The sequence below is a fragment of the Manis pentadactyla genome, chromosome 1 (assembly GCF_030020395.1).
Source record: "Manis pentadactyla isolate mManPen7 chromosome 1, mManPen7.hap1, whole genome shotgun sequence".
Lineage (NCBI taxonomy): Eukaryota > Metazoa > Chordata > Mammalia > Pholidota > Manidae > Manis > Manis pentadactyla.
In genome coordinates this window covers 23,404,677-23,425,098 of record NC_080019.1, presented here as the reverse complement: position 1 = coordinate 23,425,098, position 20,422 = coordinate 23,404,677, and the positions used below count along the sequence as shown (strand labels likewise).

The window sequence follows — 20,422 nt, the reverse complement described above, 5'->3', positions numbered from 1 at the left end:
AAACTATCTCCTTTTAATTTTACTTGAAATTTTAATGTTCCCATTAAAATTGTTTCCTTCATTTTGAAAAAAAAAGAAACTTAGAAGCACTATGCTTCTGAAGAAGTTAAAAATCTTAGAATACCATGTTTTTATATCATTTCCCCCATCCCAAACCAGTGAAGGGATGAGAAAAGGAGTGATTACAATGCAACACAACTGAGATGTGGGGAGAAAAGAGTTGTGTTCAGAAATCAATGTGTTCATATAGATACCTGGGGATTTTGACTCAAACACAGAGGAAAGCCAGCCTATTTCAACTCTGACATTTGAAGACTCTCTGCAGACTATTAAACAAAACCAAACATGCTAATTTAGACATACTTCCTAACTATTGCCTTTTATAAGTAACTCGAAAATCTGCTCTAGCTTACATATCCTTTCAAAAACTTGTTCTAAATTTATTTGTACTGTCAGTTATGTGAACAAAATAAGAGCTGAGAACTCTCCCTAAGAAAATATTTTTTTGCTGGAAACCCTTTCCTGCTACCTTCTGAGCTTCTTGAAAGTGAAAATCTCTGTGTCTTCCAGATGACAGCCACTTTTTTGGTGGAACCAAAATAGCTCTCTCAGCTAGAGAGCTGTCTGTCAGCAAGAGTCCTGACAGAGATCCGATTTGGCATGCAGGAGGAAAGTGAGAAATGGCCCCACCGTAGGAGGTTTGGTGGGAGCCCCCCATTAGCTAAGGAGCAAGGCAGGAGGGGTACTTAGAAAGCAGTGCACTCTGAAACACCAGACTGAGCCTGAGGAAACCAATGGGCATTTCTAGAAATGACAGATAATACTGGGGAAGGAGGGAGCCATTCGCTCTTTGAGATTTTGAAAGGGTTTTGTTACATGCATGGAACCAGAAGATTTCCATTTGTGAAAGTAATCAAATACACTTACATGCATGGGATTTTCTCTCCCCCTAGTGGAGGGGTAGGAGCCTTTGGAGTGATATGCTATCACTGCATAACAGTGCTTCATCAACCAAGATCAATCTCCATTGCAGCGCATTTTGCCCATAAAATTAGTCTTTTCATTACTTGTGCTGCTCTCTCCTACGCGGTCGTTTTCAAAGCACCCCCAACGCATCACATTAGGGAGTGAACCGCCTCCTCAGTATGCTGATACTTAGCAAGGATCTCCCTCTGCTCTTGGCTAAAGGCTGCTCATATTCACTTCTGAGATACAGAATTCCCTTCTCCACTGCAGTCCTATCAAAGATGCAAGTATGGTGTGATCAGAGGCAACTCTCCTGACTTCCATTGTAGGCCAGAGCAACCTGAGCAGCTAATTGAGAAAGAGAAAGCAAGCTTACCTAGAGTAAAGGTGGGGAATATGGAAACTCACAGGAAATATATTAATAAAGGTACTAAACAGTGATCTGAACCTGATATATCAAGGTCAATAACTAGAGATAAATTCTGGAACAAAACTCTATCTCTACTTAGTCTGCCATTTCTCTCATTTTAATTTTGGGCCATGTGAAAATATTTCTGGTGGAGCACTTTGGATCAGTGATAGTGATGAAAAAATAGAAAGGATAGAAAAAGGAAATAATGACATTTTTAAGGAAAATAACTAAAATTGTATCTGTGGAGGGATTTAATTACATAATATCACAACTGTGTAAGAGTATTAATGGAAATGATCCTAGGTTACAGCTGTCTAATCAATAGGTTATTGATGAATAACTAAAAATCCAGTGTGAAGTATGTGGCTTTTTCTCCTGCTTCCTACTCAGAGTTAGGCATCAATGATGCCTACTTGCCTTCTCCTTTGCATGTCTCCAAGGCAACCAAACTCATTCTCCTACAAACCTATTTCTTTTCTAGTTTCTTTATCTCAGTGAACAATTATCAGCCATCCAGTTGGGCAAGCCAGAAATCCAGAAGTTAGTTGACCCCACCTAGTCTTCCACCATCATATCCAATCCATCACCAGGTCCTTCAATCTTACCTCCTAAATCTATTTCACATAGCTCAATTTCTCTTTGCCTCCACCACCACACTATTTCATCATCTTCCTCCTAAGCAACTATTACCCCAAAGGGTATCCACACCATCCTTTGTCAAATGCATTCTCAACACTGCACTACTTCATTCAACAAATATTTGGGTGGCGGGGTGCCCTACTTTGTACTCTGGTAATACTGTGCCGAGTTAAGACAAATTCCCCATTCTCAAGGAGACTGGAGACAAGATAAACATCAGATAGTCACAGGCACCACAAGGAGAATTAAAATAGGTGACATAATGGTGAATGGCTGACTAGCTATTGTAAATTGTGTGTTCAAATACAAAAAATCAGTTAGAGTTTCAACAAGGGGTGTGAGTTTCAAAGCAGGGAAAGTAAAGTCCGCTGGGATGATAGTATCTGCTATCAAGGCTTCCTCTTATATAAGGAGAGTGTTTCAAATATTGGCCAAGAACAAAAAGGAAAATAAGAAAAATTGCACCTGAAGATTCATCTAGGTCTGTTTGTCTCCAAGAATTACTTAGTGCTTAAATACAGCACTTATTACCTATTTGAAAGTGTCCTATTTTTTTGGTAACTTTCCTGCATGTCTCCTTTCCTAAGAAGTGTAAGCTCAGGAGCATAGGATCGTAACTGTCTTGCTCACTGCTGTATCCTCAGTGCCTGAGAACTGTACCTGGCACAAGGAGGCACGCAAATAAGCGTTAGTTGCATTAATGCACAAATTAGTGTGTGAAGTGGGAGTAAACAGAGAAAATGACTGGGTTTGGGGTCAGGAAATCTTCGCGAAGATGTCAAGTTCGCTTATTTCAGCTTGGAAGGTTAACTAACTGGAGTTTAAAATCCTGTCCAAGTTTCTCAGCTTTGAATCCCGGGCACCACCTGCTCGCTCACTCAAAACTCCACACACACGTTCCCAGCTACAAACCTCTTCAACTCCCCGCTAGGAGGAGTCACACCTCCCGACCCAGAAACTCTCCCCACCTCTCCTCTATTTCTCCTTCCCTCCCCTCCCGGCCAGGGTTCCGGCCGACTTGGAGACGCAGAGCCTACTGGGAATAGTAGTCTTCCGGTCCGAGGCTGTCGCGTTTTATACATTTCCAGAACTACACTTCCCAGAGAGCCCCGCGGCAGAGGGTGGGTACGTCACCTGACCAAGACTCTGGAGAGGCAATGGCGGCGCCCACGTTGCGCTCATGCTGTTCTGTAAGGCGTTGGGCTTTAACCTATATTGATGGCGGTTCTCGCCGCGGAAGACGGGCTCCGACTGGGTCCACGTCCAGCGGGAAAAGGGGACAGAGTTCTGTGGCTCAGCAGCCCCTCATTACGACCCAGAAGGAGAGGAAAGGGTATACTATTTCGTACCATTACTGCCCACTTCAGTGCGAAGTGGAACTGCGGGATGGGGAGATGATGGCCGCTACAGCCCAGCTTTCAGTCTAGACGTTTTGATGGACGGGTGTTCAGTTATAATTTGCAGCCTTGAAACTTAAATGAAAGCACAAAACTGGCCCTCTCTCAGCCCTGCGCTCCCAAATAAACCAGTCTTCAAATAGATAAACGTATTTGGGGAATTTGCGAGTGTAAAATCACAGGTGTTTTCTTAAAAACTGCGTAGACCGAAGGTTGACTTTTAGTCACCCTACTAACAGCGCCAGCAGTGAAGTCGGTGACACTAGAAGCGGGATCTTATTTAGCTGACATTTAATTTTAGCGCTACTATGGGCCAGGAGTATTCTAAAGGTGGAAAGGGAACCTTTACCTACAAGCTCTGGGATAGGGGTGGCTTAATGCAGTCGTCAGAAAACACCACCTGTCTTGGAGGCGTTTCATGTTGAACATGTGTATCTAGACCGAGAAGGACGCAGCCAATACAAGAGATATTTCCTCTAGTTATGTAGAATTTTGCTTATTTTGCTAGATAACGTCCGAACAGCTGTGTATACTTCACGTATAAGACAAATAGTTTCTTTTTAAATGGAGAAGCATACGGCGTGTGTCTTAATACTCAGCTTATCCTTTGACAATACGTTGGTATTATTTTTGCTTTTCTGTTGGAGGAACAAAGGGAAAATGTCCAGAAGCATTCAGTTTCTATTCTTTTCATAAATTAGATCGTTTCCTTGTGAATGGAACGGTTTTTTCCTCTCATGTAATGAAATTGCAAAACTACTTTGAGTAGTGTTGTGGTGAATGCAGAATTCCTGATGCGTTCTTTTAATTACTCTGAATTACAGGCTGTGCTTCCAAACTTGAAAAAAAGGAGGAATTAATCTTATCACAGTACTATATTAGAACTTCATATGTTTAAATGATTGGAACAAAACCTAGCTTGCATAAACAAAAATCTAGATAATGTAGAAAATTGGAAGAAGAGCAGGATAGGAACAAACAAAATAAGAGGAGAATATGTGTAAACAGGCCATCTGCAGATTGTCCAGGATACGTGGGTTTCTAAGGAATAAGCATACTTGAAGAATTTGGAGAGACCTGTGTATAGAATATTCATATAGATGCAATGGAGTAGGAGTGGTCAGATAAGAGAGATTATGGTAGCATTTTACAGCTGCTTACATTTGAGAGCAGTCAAGCATAAACAGGCAAAGGAACCTGAAACTAGATCTCAGGAATTGAAAGTGATTTGGGGGACCAAAAATAAAAAGCCACATTTGATGATTTAATGTTTTCCTTTGCACATAATTTCCAGGAATAGTATCATTTAGCGGTGATCTATCTGTGTTACTCTGGTCGTTTCACTTGCAAGCCATTGTTATAAAATGAATTCAAAACATGACAATTTCCTTTCCTTTTTTAATATTGAGATGTGTAATTATTTTTTATTATTTCTCCATTAGTAGAATCCTGATGTTTATGTGAATTCTAAAATCAAGATCAGATTTCATTTACTAAGTGATTAATTGATAAAGGACAGTTAATTTAGAAAACGCTGTTTTTCACTTAAGGCAGTCAAGCAGTTGCCACCTGGTACCCATTTCTAAATTGCTTTAAAATGCCAGATTCTTCCTTTTCTTTCCCCTCCTTGTTTGTACAGTGAACTCCCCTTATGTCATGCAGTAAGTGAATTTTATTTCACCAGTCTCCTGTGGGTGTTCATTATGATTGATTTTCATTTAATCACCAATACAATATGACCATTTTTAATGTAAATTTTAATCAGTTAACACAAATAGGAAATTAATGTTTGTGGTTGAGGTTTGTGGAAATTTGTGCATGGTGACAGATCTACTCCTTAAACCATTATATTTTTCCTCTTTAGTGAACACAAATGGGCATCTGTGGTAGGCTTGGAAATTCATGCCCAGATTTCTTCCAACTCTAAACTCTTCTCTGGATCTCAAGTCCGCTTTGCAGCACCTCCAAATTCCTTGGTATCTTTTTTTGATGCATCTCTGCCTGGAACTTTGCCGGTAAGGTTTTTATTTAATCCTTTTGTTAGAAAATAATGATTTCTTTGTTTTAGTATCTTGGCACAACTCTTAGAAATATTTGTTTAGGGAATTTTAGGTGAAGTGGGATGAACTAGCTGTTTTCTGAAGACCCATCTCTGTAATTCTATTTCTGAGTCTGAATGTCATCCATTTAGTCATACATTTCACACATGTTTTGGAATGCCTACCAGACTTTGTGCTGTGAACTGTAACATAAAGATGAGCAACAGTCCTTGCCTTTGAGAGCTGAAAGACCAGATGGGAAGATGTGTCATAAACAAATAGAGTACTGTGTGATTATTCCTGTGAAGGTAATATGCAGAGCATGGTTTTGGAACCCAGAGGTGGAACACCTAATTCTGTAAGAGAAGGACTATTGTGAGAAATTGGTATAGAGGTATGGCTGGTTAAGGAAGGGGTGTTGGAAAAGGTGGTGTCTGAGCTATCTAAGGAGCTGTATAGGATTTAGGCAGATAAATGAAGAAGGAGAAAAAGTCTAGTCAAAGCAGCATATATCACATAATACTAGAGTATGTAGTCAACAATGATCGTGGTTACTGAAAATTAAGCAGTCAGTAATGGATAAAAATGCCAACCACAATATACATTGAGATAAATATTCATTTATCTACTCATATTCATTTAAACCCCAGGAGTGACTGGCTAGTTAGTGTACTTACCAGCAAGATTTTCAGCATATATTTTCATGTAGCTGGGTGGATTTTGAAGAAAAGGATGGAAGGAACAGTGGGAATATTTGGGCTAATAAAAGCTCATAGACTGTCTAGGACATACCATGTCAGCTGAGTGGGAGGTTTCCTGCCATCCTTAGAGGGCATGTGTATGTATGGTAGTGACAGGGTGGTAGGGGAGGGATTATCATGGGTGAATTCCATGCTCTGTACATTTCAATACAAGTGAACTGGTTGAACTGAGCACTGGCAGGCATTCAGGGGCAGGGATTTTCTTTTCTCAGAGTCACTGCCTAGAGGGGAAGATTATGGGCAGTGCCTCCAAGGTGCCTGCTATGCCCAGGGCTTTGGTTGTATTGAGGCAGTGTCTCTTACTTGTGCTTTGTGTCGTAGAGGACTCCCATCACTGCAAACCATACCTAGGGTCACTTTTGATTTGCTCTTGGGTCTCTCTGGAGGGAAACAAGTATAGGGGTGTCTGTTCCTCCCTTTCTTCCTCCCTCCTTCACCTGGCTCAGAGTGTTTAACTGTGCAGATCATTTTTGCTTGAGAAGAGATAATTTTTCAGCTATCAATATATGAGTTCTTTTTTGGGCAGAGACTCAGATACAGTAGGAATAAAGTAATATCTGTCCAGACAAGGGAAATGGAAAGCAATTCATCACAGCACTACTCCTTTTTTCCTTCTGCACTCAAAACATTTTTTTCCCCATGTGGTAGTTCATTATCAAGAGACTAGATGTATCTTCTGAGTTCTTTCTAGGTTTTTCAGCTGGAAATGTAGTATCCACCAAAGTATTTCTTAGAGTTCATATTTAGAAACAGGTCTATTTGCAGATAGGCATGTTTTCTATAAATAGGCTCTTCAGCTATGACTAAATATGGCCAAATATCAGAGATAATTCAATATTAGAGATAAAACAACTAAAATGTCAACCTGCTTTGAAAGACTTCTTATCATGCACCAAGGAAGAAGGTACTTGCCCTTTGGTACCTAACAAGGTGTATCAATAAAATAGTGAAATGTTTGGAACATTTGAGCACTGAGAGTTTGGCTTACATTAATTAAATGACAGTCATAGGACCGAAATGGAGTTTTACTCTAACTGGGATTTGTTTTTCCTCTTCAGAGCTTGCCACACTCATGGTTTGAGTGTCCTAATGGGTGGTTCTCTTGACAGAGCTAATCTGCCTCTTTTTCAGAAGTCTTATCTTTAAAAGTCTTATTTTATAGTATGTGAGCAAACCAAAACTATGGAATAAAACATTGTCATTCCCATAGCATTTTCAAAATCCTGTGATTTACCTATATATAGATTTTCAGTTACTGGAACATTTAGACCATTATCCTTCTTCTAAGCTCCATGGAGATGGTATATTAGTGCTCTGAAATTCTGACTCTGCATTTGGTTGTTTTTGTACAAAAAGTGGTGACCATTTGTCAGATACACTGATACGAAGATAGAAAAAGGCAGCTAAGAGAATACAGGTTATTGTGTAAAGTCTTTGTGGACCAAATTCCTTTGCTTTGCTGGCCTGCCAGAGAAAATATAATAATGTATGTCTTTCTCTAGGCATTGGATTCTCTTTCTCTCTCCATTCTGTCTTCATTCACTCAAGTGCATTGGCATCATACGAACTCTAGTGACAGCTTTGAACAAGGTGAAAGATAGATATGGGTCTTGTTCTCCTGGAGCGTGGACAAGAAAGCAGGCAGTTATGGTACCTTTTAATTAACATGTTGTTAGTTGAAATCCAGGGTGCCCTAGGAGCACATAGGAGGGGCATTCATCACAAATATATAGAGTACTTGCAAAACTGACCAAATAAAAGTGAATAGAACGCACAAAGACCAGGGGAAAACAGAACATGGCTTGCTCTAGGAACTGAAAGAAGTTCCATGTGTCATGGCGTAGAACTTGAGTGTAGTGTGGCGAGAGGTGAGGCTGGTGTGGGGAGCGTAATCTATACTCTATAAGCCCTGCTGAGGAGTTTATATACCTCTTGCAAAGGGGTGGGAAGATGTAAGGAGAGTACAGAGTCAGAAACTCCAAGGAAGGGAGGGTTTTAAGGAGGAGGGTGTGCAGGGGTGTTGAATGCTACTGGGAAGTCAGGTAAGGTGAGGACTCGGAAGTGGCCATTGGATTTATTGGTGGCCTTTGCAAGAACAGGTTCAGTGGAGTGATGGGGGTAGAAGGTAGGTGGCAGTAGATTGAGAAATGTGAATGTTGCAAAGGGGGGTGAGAGTGTGGGCAGCTGTGTCAAGAAGTTTGGTTGTGAAGGGAGAGAAAATGCAGGAGGCAAAAGGAGACATAGGCTCAAGGGAAAATGTTTTATTAGCCCTGATTTCCTTGATACTAGAAAGATGTGAGAATGTTTGGTTGCTGATGAGTTATAGTCAGTAATGTATCATATACTTAGAAATGTGTTAAGAGGGTAGATCTCATGTTAGGTATTCTTACCACAAAGAATAATTTTTTATTTTTTAAATATTGATGAGAAGGAGCCAGTGAAGAAGGGGCAGCGAAGGCAGTCAAAGACCTTTTTAATTAAGACAGCCAATTGAACAGACAAGTTTTATTTGGTTTCCCACCCCAAAGAAACCCTACTGAAATGATGGTAAAAGAATTTAAAAGTTATAAAAGTTTAAAAAAATTTACAACCTACAAGAGAATGGGAGAGGAGACCAGACCAGAGTATGTGAGACATGGGAGGTGGAGGAGGGCCTGACAGCACAGTGGAGTTATCTGTGACCCAAGAAAGGGACAGAAAACCTGAGAAAGAATAGAAAGGTGGTGCGCCCTATGCAGCCTTAGAAAGGTCAGGCTGTGGGATCATCAGGTAGAGTAGAAGGCCAGGGGGAGGTGAAAGCCAAAGGATTGATTCGCAATCTGAATGCAGAGCAGTAGACCTAACATCCTCTCCCAGGCCCTCTGCAACTGCCCCACCTCCATGAGAAGCTATAGTTCTGGGAGAAATTCAGCTAGTGACATGCTTCCCTGGGAACCCTGGGCAAAGCAGGAGGCACTGGTGTCAGAGAGTGACCACACTCTGGGCCATCCCAGTCATCCTCTGCCCTGTTTGAGGAGCTCGAGTGACCTGGTACAGCCATCTCTCCTCTTCCCCTTTTTTCCTGAAGTAGGAATCTGCAGGTAACTGTGTTTGGAGATTATATGTCCCTAGAGGGAAGAACTTCAGATATTAACAATTGAGGTGGGTGGGTCCGGGTCTCAATAAAAAACGTGCCTAGCCATCTGACTGTCCTAGAATGAAAGCCACCAGTCAGCAAGCCCTGGATATTTACATAGAACTTTTAATCATCATTTTAGTACCTTACTTTAAAATATAGATTGACCAAAAATCCCCAGACATTTGAGAAAATTCTCCAACATTATGGACAAAGACAAAATAAAAAGCTAAAAGAAATAAGAGTTAAGAGTCAATAGATAATGTACAGAGTAAAGGAATAGTTTAAAAATTCAAAGTGTTTATTAATATCCTCAGAAAGGTAAAGGAACATAGCTGCATCTTTGAACCAATAACATGATGCTTTTTGAAATTAAACAGTCAGAACAAAAAGCTCTTAGACATTAAAATTATGATGTTAAAAAAAAATCCAGAAGAGTTAGAATATAAAATCAAGAAAATCTTTGAGAAAGTATAACGCACATACAATGAATTGAATGGTAGAGGAAAAAAATGAGGAAATCAGAGAATCAATCTAGGATATACAACATCTGATTAATAGGAGTTCTGGGAGAAGAGAAAATAAAGACAAGAAGAAGCCATTAAATACCACAGATTAATTTCCCAGAACTGAAGGACACAGTCTCCAAATGGGAAGGGACTGCCAGTGACTCAGTGCAAGGAATAAAAATAGTCTCACACGCAGACACAGCATCTAATGTTTAGGAACACCAGGGATAGAGATAAGATACTAGAATTTACAAAGGAGAAAAGAAAGGTCACAGGCAAAGGACTGGAAATTAGAAAGGCATCAGACTTCTTAAAAACACTTAAAACTAGAAGCGAATAAAACAGTGCCTTTAAAAAACCTTAGGGTAAAAAGGTTCTAACCTAGAATTTTGTACCCAGCATTATAAATCAAGTATGACAGTAGAATAATATTTTCAAACCAACAAGTTCTCAAAAAATTGTTCTCTGTTATCATGGGAACCTACTGGGAGTAATGGAGAGGTTCCAGGCTGCCAGCTCTGACACAGGCCCAGAGGCCCAGTGGGAGAGGAAGATGGATGATTCTAGAACAGAGAAGTTTCAAGAATAAAAAGGAGGTGGAGCAGGAATAGCAGATGCCTAATTTTTTTTGCTTGTATAGAAAAGAGATTTTACATATAAACTGGAGTCTGAGAATAATAAGCAATAGGCAATAAAAACCAAAGCAAATGACGAAAGACCTGTCAGCTCCAGGAAAAACAAAACATTCAAGAAAGGAAATGTCATCATAGTATACTTGATAGCTCAGCAGAGAAATGTTATTGAAATAATACTAGTAATAATAGAAGCACCAACCACTGATTTAACAAAAACTGTGATACAACTGGGATATTGGGACATAGAAGAACTAAATTCTTGTCTACTGTAATTGGAAGTCATGTTCTAAATTGGTAAAGAAAGAAAAAGGTTATAGAAGAGTATTTTTAGGAACATTTTTGGCCACAGAGTAGGAAAAGCCTCTCTCTCCTCAGGCCCTTTGTTGGTTGATTGGTTGATTGGTTTTTGGTTTTTTGGCTGTTATTATTCCTTGGTTTTTTATTTTTTTAAATAGGGCAATGAGGGAAAGATTTATAACTCTTGAGAAATGGATTATTAGACAATAGGGTTTTTAGCAAAATTTTAAAACTTCTTTATGTAAGGATAATATAAAGTAATAACCAGATATTACCTCTCCTGGCTTCTCAACCTTTTCGCTGGTGAAGTTTCTTGTCTTTTTTGTTCCTAAAGTCCAAACAATGGCAGACTCCTGCCCTTACCCTGCTCCTGAGAAGAATAGGCTCATCCCCATTGTAGATCATTCATACCCAAGCTCACGCATGTGGTGCGAGTCCCTGTGTCCCCTGGGAGTGAAGTGACCTACCTACCTACTGACCTGACTTTTTGGACTTCCATGTTACTCAGCACACCAGGGGGTGACATATTTGTTCTTGAATAGAAACATAATAAAGTAGCAAGCATGGGTAAATTCTTATGAAAATAAGATAAAGAATTGCAAAATATAGCCTTGTAACTTGTACAGATTATCTCTTTGTACAAGAATGAAATAGGCCAAGTCTTGTGGCTCCATGTTCCAAAAACAAGAACACTATGTCATTGGGACAGTTTATCAAGTCTGCTTTCTCCCCAGAATTTTTTTTTTTTTTTTTTTTTTTTTAATAATTATTTTTTATTGAAGGGTAGTTGACACACAGTATTACATTACATGAGTTTCAAGTGTACAACACAGTGGTAGAACATTTATATACATAATTCTAGGTTCCAGCTATCACCCTACCAGGCTGTTACAATATCTTGACTATATTCCTTATGCTATACCTTACATCCCGGTTACTAATTTATTTTACCATTGGAAGTCTGTCCTTTTTTTTTTTTTTTTTTGTGAGGGCATCTCTCATATTTATTGATCAAATGGTTGTTAACGACAATAAAATTCTGTATAGGGGAGTCAATGCTCAATGCACAATCATTATTCCACCCCAAGCCTAATTTTTGTCAGTCTCCAATCTTCTGAGGCATAACAAACAAGTTTTTACATGTAGAACAAATTCTTACATAATGAATAAGTTACATAGTGAACAGTACAAGGGCAGTGATCACAGAAACTTTCGGTTTTGCTCATGCATTATGAACTATAAACAGTCAGTTCAAATATGAATACTCATTTGGTTTTTATACTTGATTTATATGTGGATACCACATTTCTCTCTTTATTATTATTATTTTTAATAAAATGCTGAAGTGGTAGGTAGATACAAGATAAAGGTAGAAAACATAGTTTAGTGTTGTAAGAGAGCACATGTAGATGATCAGGTGTGTGCCTGTAGACTATGTGTTAATCCAAGCTAGACCAGGGCAATAAAACATCCACGTATGCAGAAGATTTCTCTCAGAACGGGGGGGTGAGGTTCTAAGCCTCACCTCTGTTGATCCCCAATTTCTCACCTGATGGCCCCCCTGCGACTGTGCCTGTCTTAGGTTGTTCCTCCCTTGAGGAATCTTACCCGTCTCTGGCTAACCAGTCATCTTCCGGGGCCATACAGGGAAATGTGAAGTTGGTAAGTGAGAGAGAAGCCTTATTGTTTGAAAAAGTTAGCTTTTTACTTCTTTGCATATTTATGCCCTGTGGCTTCTATGCCCAGCATTTGTCTTGAGGTATCTTTACCACTTGGAAGAATTATGATACTCGGTAAATTTGATATGAGGCACGAATTCTATGTAAGGGTTGTAATTAGGAAGGAAGAAGAAAAGCTATAGAAGTAGCAGGCGGAAGAAAACATGGGAAGATTGATTATTTCTTTGATATATCTTCTTGTAGAGTAACTTCAGCATGTATAGGTTTTAAGCTACTACTTAAATTGCACACACACATTAACATAATAGGAGTATAGTTACATAACCAAAGCATATCTGTAATTACCAGCCATCTGCAGTGAAACCAAGAAAACCAGTTAGGCACCTTAGGCATTTGTGAAAACTTATCTATGATATGGTGGATATTGTCCAACTGAACTTGAACAGTCTGAGAGAAATCAGACAAATTAAAACAACCCATTCCTGGGGACTGTTCACATGCCATATGTTCTTTTAACAGTAAATAGTTTGTAGTTGTAAGACTTTGGAGCGCTACAATTTGCACTTCTCCAAATTCTTGGTTGAGTTCCAACAGTATAGATCCAGTCCAATTTTGTTGTTTTACTGTATGCACAGGCCAGCTTAGATATCGCCTTCCTCATTCCCATGGCAAGTCCAGGAACTGGTGGGATGAGTGCATCTACAGCTGTAGCAGTGCGTGGATCTTTGTTGGGGTTTTTTGATGATCATCTTCTGGCATGAGTCTTCCAGAGGGTGCAGATGTTGGAAGTTCTTTTTCATATCGTATCTTAGTTCATTTTCGGGGTAGCCCAATTAGGCTTTGATCCTCTGTATAAACACAAACAGACCCTTTGCCTACACTTTTATATGCCCTTTATACCCTTGTGTAGAACTCGTTGGAGGTTACCACACAGGAACTGCCCTTTTTTTTTTTTTTTTTTTTTTTTGCTATCACTAATCTACACTTACATGACGAATATTATGTTTACTAGGCTCTCCCATATACCAGGTCTCCCCTATAAACCCCTTTACAGTCACTGTCCATCAGCATAGCAAGATGTTGTAGAATCACTACTTGTCTTCTCTGTGTTGTACAGCCCTCCCTTTTCTCCTACCCCCCATGCATGTTAATCTTAATACCCCCCTACTTCTCCCCCCCTTATCCCTCCCTACCCACCCATCCTCCCCAGTCCCTTTCCCTTTGGTACCTGTTAGTTCATTCTTGAGTTCTGTGATTCTGCTGCTGTTTTGTTCCTTCAGTTTTTCCTTTGTTCTTATATTCCACAGATAAGTGAAATCATTTGGTATTTCTCTTTCTCCGCTTGGCTTGTTTCACTGAGCATAATGCCCTCCAGCTCCATCCATGTTGCTGCAAATGATTGGATTTGCCCTTTTCTTATAGCTGAGTAGTATTCCATTGTGTATATGTACCACATCTTCTTTATCCATTCATCTATTGATGGACATTTAGGTTGCTTCCAATTCTTGGCTATTGTAAATAGTGCTGCAATAAACATAGGGGTGCATCTGTCTTTCTCAAACTTGATTGCTGCATTCTTAGGGTAAATTCCTAGGAGTGGAATTCCTGGGTCAAATGGTAAGTCTGTTTTGAGCATTTTGATGTACCTCCATACTGCTTTCCACAATGGTTGAACTAACTTACATTCCCACCAGCAGTGTAGGAGGGTTCCCCTTTCTCCACAGCCTCGCCAACATTTGTTGTTGTTTGTCTTTTGGATGGCAGCCATCCTTACTGGTGTGAGGTGATACCTCATTGTAGTTTTAATTTGCATTTCTCTGATAATTAGCGATGTGGAGCATCTTTTCATGTGTCTGTTGGCCATCTGTATTTCTTTTTTGGAGAACTGTCTGTTCAGTTCCTCTGCCCATTTTTTAATTGGGTTATTTGTTTTTTGTTTGTTGAGGCGTGAGAGCTCCTTATATATTCTGGACGTCAAGCCTTTATCGGATGTGTCATTTTCAAATATATTCTCCCATACTGTAGGGATCCTTCTTGTTCTATTGATGGTGTCTTTTGCTGTACAGAAGCTTTTCAGCTTAATATAGTCCCACTTACTCATTTTTGCTGTTGTTTTCCTTGCCCGGGGAGATATGTTCAAGAAGAGGTCACTCATGTTTATGTCTAAGAGGTTTTCGCCTATGTTTTCTTCCAAGAGTTTAATGGTTTCATGGCTTACATTCAGGTCTTTGATCCATTTTGAGTTTACTTTTGTATATGGGGTTAGACAATGGTCCAGTTTCATTCTCCTACATGTAGCTGTCCAGTTTTGCCAGCACCACCTGTTGAAGAGACTGTCATTTCGCCATTGTATGTCCATGGCTCCTTTATCAAATATTAATTGACCATATATGTCTGGGTTAATTTCTGGATTCTCTAGTCTGTTCCATTGGTCTGTGGCTCTGTTCTTGTGCCAGTACCAAATTGTCTTGATTACTATGGCTTTATAGTAGAGCTTGAAATTGGGGAGTGAGATCCCCCCTACTTTATTCTTCTTTCTCAGGATTGCTTTGGCTATTCGGGGTCTTTGGTGTTTCCATATGAATTTTTGAATTATTTGTTCCAGTTCATTGAAGAATGTTGCTGGTAGTTTCATAGGGATTGCATCAAATCTGTATATTGCTTTGGGCAGGATGGCCATTTTAACGATATTAATTCTTCCTAGCCACGAGCATGGGATGAGTTTCCATCTGTTAGTGTCCCCTTTAATTTCTCTTAAGAGTGACTTGTAGTTTTCAGAGTATAAGTCTTTCACTTCTTTGGTTAGGTTTATTCCTAGGTATTTTATTTTTTTTGATGCAATTGTGAATGGAGTTGTTTTCCTGATTTCTCTTTCTGTTGGTTCATTGTTAGTATATAGGAAAGCCACAGATTTCTGTGTGTTGATTTTGTATCCTGCAACTTTGCTGTATTCCGATATCAGTTCTAGTAGTTTTGGGGTGGAGTCTTTAGGGTTTTTTATGTACAGTATCATGTCATCTGCAAATAGTGACAGTTTAACTTCTTCTTTACCAATCTGGATTCCTTGTATTTCTTTATTTTGTCTGATTGCCGTGGCTAGGACCTCCAGTACTATGTTAAATAACAGTGGAGAGAGTGGGCATGCCTGTCTAGTTCCCGATCTCAGAGGAAATGCTTTCAGCTTCTCGCTGTTCAATATAATGTTGGCTGTGGGTTTATCATAGATGGCCTTTATTATGTTGAGGTACTTGCCCTCTATTCCCATTTTGCTGAGAGTTTTTAACATGAATGGATGTTGAACTTTGTCAAATGCTTTTTCAGCATCTATGGAGATGATCATGTGGTTTTTGTCTTTCTTTTTGTTGATGTGGTGGATGATGTTGATGGACTTTCGAATGTTGTACCATCCTTGCATCCCTGGAATGAATCCCACTTGGTCATGGTGTATGATCCTTTTGATGTATTTTTGAATTCGGTTTGCTAATATTTTGTTGAGTATTTTTGCATCTACGTTCATCAGGGATATTGGTCTGTAGTTTTCTTTTTTGGTGGTGTCTTTGCCTGGTTTTGGTATTAGGGTGATGTTAGCTTCATAGAATGAGTTTGGGAGTATCCCCTCCTCCTCTATTTTTTGGAAAACTTTAAGGAGAATGGGTATTATGTCTTCCCTGTATGTCTGATAAAATTCCGAGGTAAATCCATCTGGCCCGGGGGTTTTGTTCTTTGGTAGTTTTTTGATTACCTCTTCAATTTCGTTGCTGGTAATTGGTCTGTTTAGATTTTCTGTTTCTTCCTGGGTCAATCTTGGAAGGTTATATTTTTCTAGGAAGTTGTCCATTTCTCCTAGGTTTCCCAGCTTGTTAGCATATAGGTTTTCATAGTATTCTCCAATAATTCTTTGCATTTCCGTGGGGTCCGTTGTGATTTTTCCTTTCTCGTTTCTGATACTGTTGATTTGTGTTGACTCTCTTTTCTTCTTAATAAGTCTGGCTAGAGGCTTATCTATTTTGTTTATTTTCTCGAAGAACCAGCTCTTGGTTTCATTGATTTTTGCTATTGTTTTATTCTTCTCAATTTTATTTATTTCTTCTCTGATCTTTATTATGTCCCTCCTTCTGCTGACCTTAGGCCTCATCTGTTCTTCTTTTTCCAATTTCGATAATTGTGACATTAGACCATTCATTTGGGATTGCTCTTCCTTTTTTAAATATGCTTGGATTGCTATATACTTTCCTCTTAAGACTGCTTTTGCTGTGTCCCACAGAAGTTGGGGCTTAGTGTTGTTGTTGTCATTTGTTTCCATATATTGCTGGATCTCCATTTTGATTTGGTCATTGATCCATTGATTATTTAGGAGCGTGTTGTTAAGCCTCCATGTGTTCGTGAGCCTCTTTGCTTTCTTTGTACAGTTTATTTCTAGTTTTATGCCTTTGTGGTCTGAAAAGTTGGTTGGTAGGATTTCAATCTTTTGGAATTTTCTGAGGCTCTTTTTGTGGCCTAGTATGTGGTCTATTCTGGAGAATGTTCCATGTGCACTTGAGAAGAATGTATATCCCGCTGCTTTTGGATGTAGAGTTCTATAGATGTCTATTAGGTCCATCTGCTCTACTGTGTTGTTCAGTGCTTCCGTGTCCTTACTTATTTTCTTCCCAGTGGATCTATCCTTTGGGGTGAGTGGTGTGTTGAAGTCTCCTAGAATGAATGCATTGCAGTCTATATCCCCCTTTAGTTCTGTTAGTATTTGTTTCACATATGCTGGTGCTCCTGTGTTGGGTGCATATATATTTAGAATGGTTATATCCTCTTGTTTGACTGAGCCCTTTATCATTATGTAGTGTCCTTCTTTATCTCTTGTTACTTTCTTTGTTTTGAAGTCTATTTTGTCTGATATTAGTACTGCAACCCCTGCTTTCTTCTCACTGTTGTTTGCTTGAAATATGTTTTTCCATCCCTTGACTTTTAGTCTGTACATGTCTTTGGGTTTGAGGTGAGTTTCTTGTAAGCAGCATATAGATGGGTCTTGCTTTTTTATCCATTCTGTTACTCTGTGTCTTTTGATTGGTGCATTCAACCCATTAACATTTAGGGTGACTATTGAAAGATATGTACTTATTGCCATTGCAGGCTTTAAATTCGTGGTTACCAAAGGTTCAAGGTTAGCCTCTTTAGTATCTTACTGCCTAACTTAGCTCGCTTATTGAGCTGTTATATACACTGTCTGGAGATTCTTTTCTTCTCTCCCTTCTTGTTCCTCCTCCTCGATTCTTCATATGTTGGGTGTTTTGTGCTGTGCTCTTTCTAGGAGTGCTCCCATCTAGAGCAGTCCCTGTAAGATGTTCTGTAGAGGTGGTTTGTGGAAAGCAAATTCCCTCAGCTTTTGTTTGTCTGGGAATTGTTTAATCCCACCGTCATATTTGAATGATAGTCGTGCTGGATACAGTATCCTTGGTTCAAGGCCCTTCTGTTTCATTGTATTAAATATATCATGCCATTCTCTTCTGGCCTGTAGGGTTTCTGTTGAGAAATCTGATGTTAGCCTGATGGGTTTCCCTTTATAGGTGACCTTTTTCTCTCTAGCTGCCTTTAACACTCTTTCCTTGTCCTTGATCTTTGCCATTTTAATTATTATGTGTCTTGGTGTTGCCCTTCTTGGATCCTTTCTGTTGGGGGTTCTGTGTATTTCCGTGGTCTGTTCGATTACTTCCTCCCCCAGTGTGGGGAAGTTTTCAGCAATTATTTCTTCTAAGATACTTTCCATCTCTTTGTCTCTCTCTTCTTCTTCTGGGACCCCTATAATACGGATATTGCTCCTTTTAGATTGGTCACACAGTTCTCTTAATATTGTTTCATTCCTGGAGATCCTTTTGTCTCTCTCTATGTCAGCTTCTATGCGTTCCTGTTCTCTGATTTCAATTCCATCAATGGCCTCTTGCATTCTATCCATTCTGCTTATAAACCCTTCCAGAGTTTGTTTCATTTCTGCGATCTCCTTTCTGGCATCTGTGATCTCTTTCCGGACTTCATCCCATTTTTCTTGCGTGTTTCTCTGCATCTCTGTCAGCATGTTTATGATTCTTATTTTGAATTCTTTGTCAGGAAGACTGGTTAGGTCTGTCTCCTTCTCTGGTGTTGTCTCTGTGATCTTTGTCTGCCTGTAGCTTTGCCTTTTCATGGTGATAGGAATAGTCTGCAGAACTGGGACGAGTGACGGCTGGAAGGACTTCCTTTCTTGTTGGTTTGTGGCCCTCCTCTCCTGGGAGAACAGCGGCCTCTAGTGGCTTGTGCTGCGCAGCTGCGCGCAGACAGGGTTTCTGCTTCCTGCCCGGCTGCTATGGAGTTAATCTCCGCTGTTGCTGTGGGCGTGGCCTGGCTCGGGCAGCTACTCCAAAATGGTGGAGTCGCGTTGGAGCAGGAGCTGCTGGGAGGCTATTTATCTCCGTAAGGGGCCTCCCTGCTCCCTGCAGCCCAGGGGTTAGGGTGCCCAGAGATCCCGGATTCCCTACCTCTGGATTAAGTGGCCCGCCCTGCCCCTTTAAGACTTTCAAAAAGCACCCGCCAAAACAAAACAACGACCACAAAAAAAAAACAAGAAAAAAAAATTTTTTTAATAAAAAAAAAAAAAAAAAAATTTTAATTAAAAAAAAAAAGGTGGTCGTTCGTTTTTCTTTATTCTCCGGTGCCAGCCTCAGGCCTCTGCTCACCGGTCTTTCTGCCCTGTTTCCCTAATATTGGGGTCCCTGTCCCTTTAAGACTTCCAAAAAGCGCTCGCCAAAACAAAGCAGCAAAAAAGCAAAAAAAAAAAAAAAATGGTCGCACGCTTTTCTTATGTCCTCTGTCGCCCAGTCTCCAGTGCCTGCTCACTGTTCTTGCTGCCCTGTTTTCCCAGTATCGAGGGCCCTGCACTCTGTCCCGGATGGCGGGGGCTGGGTGTTCGGCAGTCCTGGGCTCCGTCTCCCTCCCGCTCTGCCTGCTCTTCTCCCGCCGGGAGCTGGGGGGAGGGGCGCTCGGCTCCCGCGGGGCCGGGGCTTGTATCTTACCCCCTTCGCGAGGCGCTGGGTTCTCTCAGGTCCGGATGTGGTCTGGATATTGTCCTGTGTCCTCTGGTCTTTATTCTAGGAAGGGTTGTCTTTGTTATATTTTCATAGATATATGTTGTTTTGGGAGGAGATTTCCGCTGCTCTACTCACGCCGCCATCTTCCCAAAGTCCCTGCTTTCTCCCCAGATTAAGGAAGGATTATCACATGGCAAATGGCCAAGAGCCTTGGCCAGCAGGTGATGGATTTTCCAGAGGTTCCCTAGCCCAGCATACTGTTTTAAAAATAGGAAGATAAATACTAGATAAGACAGCTCAATGATCTGAAGGTAGTTGCTGCCAGGGAACAGGGCTGTTGGGGGAGGGTGGCAGAAACTGGTGCTTTTCATTGTAAATTATTTCAAAATACACATCTGTGATATTTTGTTAAAAAGTTAAAAGTTAGACTTAAAGGAGTACTCAGGTTCCTAGGAAGGCAGGAGGTGTCCCCATAGCACAGGGAGAAAGATACTGTAACCACAGGGAGGATGTGACCCTCTCTTCATGGGAAAGGCAGTGTTCTAGGCTGGATTAGGGAATGCTGAGGAAGCTCCTATCTGTTTCCTTTTCTACAAAACACTGTTTCTTACATCTCACTCTCTTTTTGCTGCTGTTTTTCCTGCCTCTCCTCAGTATCTTCTGCACTCTGGGGCTATAGATGATACAGTCTCTTAGTTTTTCTGTGCCTCTAATCGTTTCTGTTTCTCCCTAGCTCTTGAATGATAGTATAGAATTCTAAGTTCACAGTTATCTCCCCTCAGGACTTTGCAAACATGGATCCATTGTCCTCAGGCATCTGTTACTGCTGATGAGAAGTCTGCATCCTTTGAAGGTAGTCTGTTTTTTCTCTCTTAGCTTTAGCCAGCACATGTCCAGGTGAGGATTTGTTTTTATTTATTT

The 20,422-nt window shown here is 40.3% G+C and overlaps 1 protein-coding gene across 9 annotated transcripts in view; it reads left to right on the top strand.

Annotated features, from left to right (window-relative positions):
- Positions 1-3,143: 3,143 nt before the first annotated feature.
- GATB (glutamyl-tRNA amidotransferase subunit B) overlaps positions 3,144-20,422 on the top strand; it is a 93,310-nt gene continuing 76,031 nt past the window's right edge. For all 9 annotated transcript variants that reach the window (XR_005025300.2, XR_005025299.2, XR_008994450.1 and 6 more), the window contains exons 1-2: positions 3,144-3,350; positions 5,279-5,429. Coding sequence is in view for 4 of the 9 variants with exons in the window: in XM_036887889.2 (XP_036743784.2) it covers positions 3,175-3,350; positions 5,279-5,429 (327 nt within the window). In the remaining 5 variants the exon portion in view is untranslated. The remainder of the gene's footprint in view (positions 3,351-5,278; positions 5,430-20,422) is intronic.